Below are 9,958 nucleotides of genomic sequence, written 5' to 3'. Positions count from 1 at the left end.
TACCAGGGTATTAAATACAGATAGACATAGCGGTGGTATATGCACCCCAGGGCACCTCCTACATAATGAGATACCGCCATATTGTGTGGATGACGTTTTACCCATTATGCTTCATTCCTTGCAGAAACAAAATGATCAGAACACTGGAGGATTGTGGGTACATTTACCAGGAGTTCCTGCTCTCACCTCCCTGTGTAAGTGGAGTGTAAGATATAATATATAATCTTCCTTACAGGTCAATCAGAGTTTGTTGAGGTCATTTTGGCTCACCTGGGGAGGGTGAGTACAGCAGGAAGGCAGCATGTGCTGTTATATTGTGTTACCCTGGGGTGGGTGAGTACAGCAGGAAGGCAGCATGTGATGTTACATTGTGTTACCCCGGGGGGGGGGAGGGGGAGTACAGCAGGAAGGCAGCATGTGATGTTATATTGTGTTACCCTGGGGTGGATGAGTACTGCAGGAAGGCAGCATGTGATGTTACATTGTGTTACCCCGGGGGGAGGGGGGAGTACAGCAGGAAGGCAGTGTGTGATGTTATATTGTTTTACCCCGTGGGGAGGGGGAGTACAGCAGGAAGGCAGTGTGTGATGTTATATTGTGTTACCCCGGGGGGAGGGTGAGTACAGCAGGAAGGCAGCGTGTGCTGTTATATTGTGTTACCACGGAGGAGGGGGAGTACAGCAGGAAGGCAGCATGTGATGTTATGTTGTGTTACCCCGGGGGAGGGGGGAGTACAGCAGGAAGACAGTGTGTGCTGTTATATTGTGTTACCACGGGGGAGGGGGAGTACAGCAGGAAGGCAGCATGTGATGTGATGTTATGTTGTGTTACCCCGGGGGAGGGGGAGTACTGCAGGATTACAGTGTGTGCTGTTATATTGTGTTACCCCGGGGGAGGGGGAGTACAGCTGGAAGGCAGTGTGTGATGTTACATTGTGTTACCCCAGAGGAGGGTGAGTACAGCAGGAAGGCAGTGTGTGATGTTATATTGTGTTACCACGGGGGAGGGTGAGTACAGCAGGAAGACAGCATATGATGTTATGTTGTGTTACCCCAGGGGAGGGTGAGTACTGCAGGAAGACAGTGTGTGCTGTTATATTGTGTCACCCCGGTGGAGGGGGAGTACAGCTGGAAGGCAGCATGTGATGTTACATTGTGTTACCCCGGGGGAGGGTGAGTACTGCAGGAAGGCAGCGTGTGATGTTATATTGTGTTACCCCTGGGGTGGGTGAGTACTGCAGGAAGGCAGCGTGTTATGTTATATTGTGTTACCCTGGGGTGGGTGAGTACAGCAGGAAGGCAGCGTGTGATGTTATATTGTGTTACCACGGGGGAGGGGGAATACAGCAGGAAGGCAGTGTGTGATGTTATATTGTGTTACCCCGGGGGAGGGTGAGTACAGCAGGAAGACAATGTGTGTTGTTGTATTGTGTTACCCCGGGGGAGGGGGAGTACAGCTGGAAGGCAGCATGTGATTTTACATTGTGTTACCCCGGGGGAGGGTGAATACAGCAGGAAGGCAGCATGTGATGTTATATTGTGTTACCTGGGGGGAGGGTGAGTACAGCAGGAAGGCAGTGTGTGATGTTATATTGTGTTACCCCGGGGGAGGGTGAGTACTGCAGGAAGGCAGCGTGTGATGTTACATTGTGTTACCCTGGGGGAGGGTGAGTACTGCAGGAAGGCAGCATGTGATGTTACATTGTGTTACCACGGGGGAGGGTGAGTACTGCAGGAAGGCAGCGTGTGATGTTACATTGTGTTACCCTGGGGGAGGGTGAGTACTGCAGGAAGGCAGCATGTGATGTTACATTGTGTTACCCCGGGGGAGGGGGAGTACTGCAGGAAGGCAGCGTGTGATGTTACATTGTGTTACCCCGGGGGGGGGGGGGGCGTGAGTACAGCAGGAAGGCAGTGTGTGATGTTATATTGTGTTACCCCGGGGGAGGGGGGAGTACAGCTGGAAGGCAGCGTGTGATGTTACATTGTGTTACCCCGGGGGGGGGGGGGGCGTGAGTACAGCAGGAAGGCAGTGTGTGATGTTATATTGTGTTACCCCGGGGGAGGGGGAGTACAGCTGGATGGCAGCATATGATGTTACATTGTGTTACCCCGGGGGGGGGGGGGGCGTGAGTACAGCAGGAAGGCAGTGTGTGATGTTATATTGTGTTACCCCGGGGGAGGGGGGAGTACAGCTGGAAGGCAGCGTGTGATGTTACATTGTGTTACCCCGGGGGAGGGGGGAGTACAGCTGGATGGCAGCATGTGATGTTACATTGTGTTACCTTGGGGAGGGTGAGTACAGCAGGAAGGCAGCGTGTGATGTTACATTGTGTTACCCCGGGGGAGGGTGAGTACTGCGGGAAGGCAGCGTGTGATGTTACATTGTGTTACCCCGGGGGAGGGCGAGTACTGCAGGAAGGCAGCGTGTGATGTTACATTGTGTTACCCCGGGGGGAGGGGGGAGTACAGCTGGATGGCAGCATGTGATGTTACATTGTGTTACCCCGGGGGAGGGTGAGTACAGCTGGAAGGCAGCGTATGATGTTACATTGTGTTACCCCGGGGGAGGGTGAGTACAGCAGGAAGGCAGCGTGTGATGTTACATTGTGTTACCCCGGGGGAGGGTGAGTACAGCAGGAAGGCAGCGTGTGATGTTATATTGTGTTACCCCGGGGGAGGGGGGAGTACAGCAGGAAGACAGTGTGTGATGTTACATTGTGTTACCCCGGGGGAGGGGGAGTACAGCTGGATGGCAGCGTGTGATGTTACATTGTGTTACCTTGGGGGAGGGTGAGTACAGCTGGAAGGCAGCGTGTGATGTTATATTGTGTTACCCCGGGGGAGGGTGAGTACTGCAGGAAGGCAGCATGTGCTGTTATATTGTGTTACCCCGGGGGAGGGGGGAGTACAGCTGGATGGCAGCATGTGATGTTACATTGTGTTACCCCGGGGGAGGGGGGAGTACAGCTGGAAGGCAGCATGTGATGTTATATTGTGTTACCCCGGGGGAGGGGGGAGTACAGCAGGAAGGCAGTGTGTGATGTTATATTGTGTTACCCCGGGGGAGGGGGGAGTACAGCTGGAAGGCAGCGTGTGATGTTACATTGTGTTACCTTGGGGAGGGTGAGTACAGCAGGAAGGCAGCGTGTGATGTTATATTTTGTACAAGCTGCAGAGCACAATCACCCACAGAGCGCACTGACAGGACAGAGTTGTGACTGGTCACAGCTCAGAGGACTGGTTTCTGACTTTCTCCCTGGCCCGTGCGCGGCAGTAACAGTCGTATTACTGGTGTAAGAAGGTACCGAAGGAGCAACCCCGGACATGGTAGGGAGCTGATTGGTCCCTTCAAGGGGGTTCTATCCTCTAACGCTCCATAGGATTGGTGATGATGAGTGTCTGATCACCCACATCCATCTCAATGACCGGTCAGACATCCCTGACGCCTCTCCATTCACCTCTATGGGCCGGAGATAGTGTTTAGAAACCCCCTTTAATGTTTCCACACGCAGTGCAGATGAGTAACACAGACCCCTCTCCCCTCCATCTGCTGTCAGAGCCGCCATTTCTAGGAAACGTCTCACGAAATCTTTCCTTATTTTACAGCTCGGCGTCCCGAACTCCAGACTGCGATACTTTCTCATCGCCAAACTCCGAATGCAACCATTCTCCTTCCAGACCTCCAATACAGTGAGCGCCCGTATATATACCTGTATCTATATACCTATGTATATACCTGTATCTATATATATATACCTGTATCTATATACCTATGTATATACCTGTATCTATATACCTATGTATATACCTGTATCTATGTATATACCTGTATCTATATACCTATGTATATACCTGTATCTATATACCTATGTATATACCTGTATCTATATACCTATGTATATACCTGTATCTGTATACCTATGTATATACCTGTATCTATATACCTATGTATATACCTGTATCTATGTATATACCTGTATCTATATACCTATGTATATACCTGTATCTATATACCTATGTATATACCTGTATCTATATACCTATGTATATACCTGTATCTATATACCTATGTATATACCTGTATCTATATACCTATGTATATACCTGTATCTATGTATATATACCTGTATCTATATACCTATGTATATACCTGTATCTATATATATATACCTGTGTATATACCTGTATCTATATACCTATGTATATACCTGTATCTATATACCTGTGTATATACCTGTATCTATATACCTATGTATATACCTGTATCTATATACCTATGTATATACCTGTATCTATGTATATATACCTGTATCTATATACCTATATATATACCTGTATCTATATGTCTATATATATACCTGTATCTATATGTCTATGTATATACCTGTATCTATGTATATATACCTGTATCTATATACCTATGTATATACCTGTATCTATATATATACCTGTATCTATATACCTATGTATATACCTGTATCTATATACCTATGTATATACCTGTATCTATATACCTATGTATATACCTGTATCTATGTATATATACCTGTATCTATATGTCTATATATATACCTGTATCTATATGTCTATGTATATACCTGTATCTATGTCTATGTATATATCTATATTTTTATGTATCTGCCTTGTGTGTAAAGCGCCTCATATACACTATGGGGAACATTTATCAAGACTGGTGTACGAGTACCGTAGTCTTAAATAAAGCCCCGCCCCCTATTCCCTGGCTGAATTTACGAAGAGGCATACACTATAGACCTGGAAATTTTCTTTCAAATGAACTGGTGTCAGAAAGTTTTATAGATTTGAATTTTACCTCTATTAAAAAATCTCCAGTCGTCCAGTACTTATCAGCTTCTGCATGCCCTGAAGGAAGTGGTGTATTCTCTTAAATGCTCTCTGCCGCCACCTTTGTCCATGTCAGGAACTGTCCAGAGCAGGAGAGGTTTTCTATGGGGATTTGCTGCTGCTCTAGACAGTTCCTGACATGGACAGAGGTGGCAGCAGAGAGCACTGTGTCAGACTGGAAAGAATACACCACTTCCTTCAGGGCATGCAGCAGCTGATTAGTACTGGTAGACTGGAGATTTTTTAATAGAAGTAAATTCATTTGAAAGAAAAAGATTTTTTTTCTGGAGTTCCCCTTTTAAGAAGTAAAAAAAAATGTCACAGGAGTGCCCCTTTAAACCCTTAAGCTTTTTGATCCTGACCATTAGTAGCAGCAGTTACTGCCCCCCCCCCCCCACGCCATGCACACTCTGCAGTCACCGGCAGGCTTTGTGATGGAGGTCTTCCTGTGTCTTATAGATTCTTGAGGTGTTTCCTTGCTCGGATACATCAGGGCGGGGTGCTTCCAGCAGAGCTCGGAGCCTGGGAGGAACCCTACAGGTAACTGCAGACCCGAGGAGACCTGTAAGACCCGCACAGGGCGGAGATGGAGCCTATCTCTACAAACTGGAGACCGCCGAGCAGCTGGAGAGGAAGAGGCTGCAGGACAGTGACAGCTCGGTGCAGACGCTGCAGGACTTCCTGGAGGAGAAGGTGGAGATCAGCCGCTACCTGCTGCCCCCAAAGTCGCTGATCAGATACGCCTGGATCCTGGATATTGTTACACCCACTTGTAGGAGGTCGACTTGCTTTACAAAGGGGTGAGTGTGCGCCGGAATTCTCACAGACTCCCATATATATCTGTATACGTATCTGTGTATATATATAATGTTTGTGTGTGTATATATATATATATGTCATACACGTTGTCAGCCAGCAGCTTTTTCTCGCATACATGTACACCCTATACGGCGGTGCGTGCACGTGTCCTCCGCGTCCCTTCTCCTGATGGCCGCCATTAGGTGGAGCGGTCCTGGGAATAATCTAGTGTTGGTTTTGTTTTTGTAGGTACGGACATTACGTGGAGGGGACGGGCTCCATTCTTCAGGCGGCAGCAGATGTTGAGGTCTGATTCTACAGTATATTATCACTGCTGTATACTCCTATATATACATACAGCCCTTCCACAACTTCTGCTTCTCTTTCCATGCAGATGAGCTCGGTGTATAACTCCCTGGAGACTTTGTCTGATGAGGAGAAGCTGGCCGCCCTCTCCACGCTGAAACTCCGATACTTCACACCGAGAGAAATCGCAAATCTTCACGGATTTCCATCAGTGTTTGGTATGTGGAGAGCGGCACTAATAGTGTTATTCTGAGGTCAAGTCTCTGATGAACTCACTGTGACTATCCCTCCCAGTATTATACACAAGCTAGTGTTGCAGACACAGCTTGCCAGGGACTTGTTTACATCAGCTGTCTCAGAAGGGAGGGGAAGGAGGGGGGAGACAGAGAGAAAAGCTCACACACAGATTTTTGTGTCTTCAGCAGAAAGCAGCAGCTGAGACCTGGGGGAAGGAGACTGAATAGATAATAACAAGTATGGAAGGAATTGTTAGTCTCACCATGGGCAGCAACATGTCAGAAGTTATGTGTCAGTGGAATACCCCTTTAAGAGTGAGACGTATCAGTTTTCCCTGAAGTGTTTCCGCTTTGTATGTGATATAGCATTTATCTGCCGTCTTCTTCCTGTCAGGTTTCCCCGATAAGATAACAACTAAACAACAATACCGTCTCCTGGGGAACAGTCTGAACGTGCGGATTGTCGCCAAACTCATCGCGCTCCTGCTGCAGCCCCCCCAGAACGCAACGTAACGTCATAGACACAAAGTGCATAAAATGTATAATATATTATAAGCTGTATAATAAAGGGTTTTATGTTTCTGTTTAGGCTTTTATCCAGCGTTTTATTCAGAATTAAAGGGGCTAACTGTGACCTCAGCGAAGATTCCAGGATTCTCTCTGGGGTCATGTATGTACATGGGGCAGGATCTGCAGTCACTGTATATGGGGAGAGATCTGCGGTCACTGTATGTGGGGAGAGATCTGCGGTCACTGTATGTGGGGAGAGATCTGCGGTCACTGTATGTGGGGAGAGATCTGCGGTCACTGTATGTGGGGAGAGATCTGCGGTCACTGTACATGGGGAGAGATCGGCGGTCACTGTATATGGGGTGAGATCTGCGGTCACTGTATGTGGGGAGAGATCTGCAGTCACTGTACATGGGGAGAGATCTGCAGTCACTGTACATGGGGAGAGATCGGCGGTCACTGTACATGGGGAGAGATCTGCGGTCACTGTACATGGAGAGAGATCTGCGGTCACTGTATATGGGGTGAGATCTGCGGTCACTGTATGTGGGGCCGTGTATGTACATGGGGCAGGATCTGTGGTCACTGTATATGGGGAGAGATCTGTGGTCACTGTATGTGGGGCCGTGTATGTACATGGGGCAGGATCTGCGGTCACTGTATATGGGGAGAGATCTGCGGTCACTGTATATGGGGCCATGTATGTACATGGGGCAGGATCTCCGGTCACTGTACATGGGGCAGGATCTGCGGTCACTGTACATGGAGAGAGATCTGCGGTCACTGTACATGGAGAGAGATCTGCGGTCACTGTATATGGGGCTGTGTATATACATGGGTTATACACACGTTACACCCGCACTCACATCACACGTTATATCTGCAGGGAGGGAGCGGTGACTAGCCGTGACCCCCCACCCAGATGACTAGTTGCCGTCCCTCTTCTGCCATCATGTAATGCTTCTGCTGTAGCCGCAGCTGGTGGCCTCGGAGCTGCACAGCACAGCTATAAAGAGAAGCTAAATTGTCCTCCAAAATGTTACTAGATGGGTGTTTGCGCCCCATGGGAGAGCTGTGCTGGGGGCCACGGACGTGCCTGGATATTATAACCCACACTCCATGGACTTACAGAGGTCACTTACACTGCTCATTGGGATCTGCTAGGGGTCAGCGCCCACAATAAGGGGTCACGGATGTTTTCCCAGTGACTGAGACCCTTTACTCATTACCAGCAGTTAGAGTTTTACTAGTGAGTTTTATTAGTCCTGCAGTAATGATTCCTCCATGTTACAGAATCGTAAGAAGACACAAAAAGGCTCAAATGATAGATAATACAATGTAGTTTACACCAACTACCCATTCTTATCAATATACACCTATATAATCACACCAACTACCCAATATATATACTCCTATATAATTCATATCAATATACACTTATGAAATTCATATCAATATACACTTATATAATTCACACCAATATACACCTTTGGGCTAGGTTCACACTATGTATGTGTGCGGCTGTATTTTTTATGCGGCTGTAAATGTGCGGATGAAACTACGGCCGTGGGAAAAAATAGACATGCGGCTGAAAACATACGGTCATTTACTTGGAAATCTGGTTCAACTAAAAATAACAAATAAAATCTTAAGAAAGTGATGGAAACACCTCTGGCTGCATCTGGGAAAGCAGGGAAACAGTTTACAGGAATCGCTATTACCGGGGTTTGCGATCCTCTGCACTATAGCCGATGTCTCTCATGGTTAATATATTAAATTAATAAAACACATTTTCGTTGTAATAAAGTCCCTTTCGTTGTTCAATAATTAAATTTAAACGAATCCATCATTTTGCAATTAAATATACTGTTAAAATAAATAGATATATAAATAAATGTATATTTATATATATAATTATTTTTTGACAGTATATTTAATTGCAAAATGATGGATTCGTTTAAATTAAATTATTGAACAACGAAACTGATTTTATTTCAACGAAAATGTGTTTTATTAATTAAATATTAATTAGTACAGGAAGCTCCATAAGCCGTTAATTCATATTGCCGGTAATAGAGCTTTCTGTACTAATCATCACTTTACTTTAATGAAAACATCAAATGTTTCTTCTAATTATGTTATCACAATAGCATTATTAGGAGAAACATTTAGAATTATATGTGCGCTCAGCTGATTGGCTGATCGACTGAGCGCACATATAATTAGCGGGTCCGCAGTACAGTGACTTCATTGTGCTGCGAACCAGCGAAGAGGACACATCGGGGTGAGTATAGAGCTCTCCCCAGCACTGCACCCCTCCCAGCAAGGAAGGGGGGGGGTCACTTAACCCCTTTCTTGCTGGGATGGGTGCAGTCTGACATCAGTCTGGCCCCCCGGGGGTTAAGGGGGATGCAATACATCCTCCCTTAACCCCTTGGGGGCCAGACTGTAAGCAGCGATCTGTAAAGATGCTGCATACTGTAAGGAGCACCACACCGCTCACAATGATGGGTGTTGTGCTCCTGTTTGTGTGTTTTTTGTGTGTTTCTCCCTTTTTGTTTTTCAGATATCGGTATCCTGGGGATTACGTTGGATTCCGTGGACTACGTCGATGACCAGCGGTTGTTTGTTGTTTTTTTTTAATAAAATGGTCAATGAGGGATGTGGGGGTGTTTTTATTTGAATAAAAATTTTTTTTAACTTGTGTCTTGTCTTTATTTCTTTACTTTATAGACTTAGTAGTGGAAGCCGTCTAATAGACGGAATCCATTACTAATTCAGGGCCTAGTGTTAGCCGGTATAAAATGGCTAACACTAACCCCCTATTATTACCCCAGTACCCAATGCCACCAGGGGTACTGGGAAGAGCCGGGTGCCAGTGGTCCCGGAGCGTCAAAATTGGCGCTCCTGGACCGGGCGGCAGCAGGCTGGTAAGATTTAGGCTGGGGAGGGCCTAAACCAATGGCTCTTCCCACCCTGGTGTTACCAGGCTGCTGTCGTTTGGTTTTTAACCCGGCTGGTTATAAAAATAGGGGGGACCCTATGCGTTTTATTTTTTTTTTTAAATAAATAATTTTAAAAAAAACGCATAGGGTCCCCCCTATTTTTATAACCAGCCAGGTTAAAAACCAAGCGACAGCAGCCTGGTAACACCAGGGTGGGAAGAGCCATTGGTTTAGGCCCTCCCCAGCCTAAATCTTACCAGCCTGCTGCCGCCCGGTCCAGGAGCGCCAATTTTGACAC

General features: G+C 46.7%; 1 protein-coding gene across 1 annotated transcript in view; it reads left to right on the top strand.

The window, feature by feature from the left end:
* The window catches only part of TRDMT1 (tRNA aspartic acid methyltransferase 1), a 26,335-nt gene extending 19,542 nt beyond the window's left edge, over nt 1-6,793 (top strand). The window contains exons 5-10 of the mRNA XM_069960658.1: nt 125-194; nt 3,609-3,692; nt 5,325-5,665; nt 5,913-5,970; nt 6,058-6,187; nt 6,600-6,793. Of these exons, the coding sequence (XP_069816759.1) occupies nt 125-194; nt 3,609-3,692; nt 5,325-5,665; nt 5,913-5,970; nt 6,058-6,187; nt 6,600-6,718 (802 nt within the window). The 3' untranslated portion in view covers nt 6,719-6,793. The remainder of the gene's footprint in view (nt 1-124; nt 195-3,608; nt 3,693-5,324; nt 5,666-5,912; nt 5,971-6,057; nt 6,188-6,599) is intronic.
* The last annotated feature ends 3,165 nt before the right edge of the window (nt 6,794-9,958 follow it).

This window comes from Dendropsophus ebraccatus, chromosome 2, assembly GCF_027789765.1.
Source record: "Dendropsophus ebraccatus isolate aDenEbr1 chromosome 2, aDenEbr1.pat, whole genome shotgun sequence".
NCBI lineage: Eukaryota > Metazoa > Chordata > Amphibia > Anura > Hylidae > Dendropsophus > Dendropsophus ebraccatus.
Note: the sequence above shows the minus strand (reverse complement) of the source record. Positions and strands in the feature narration are given on the sequence as shown.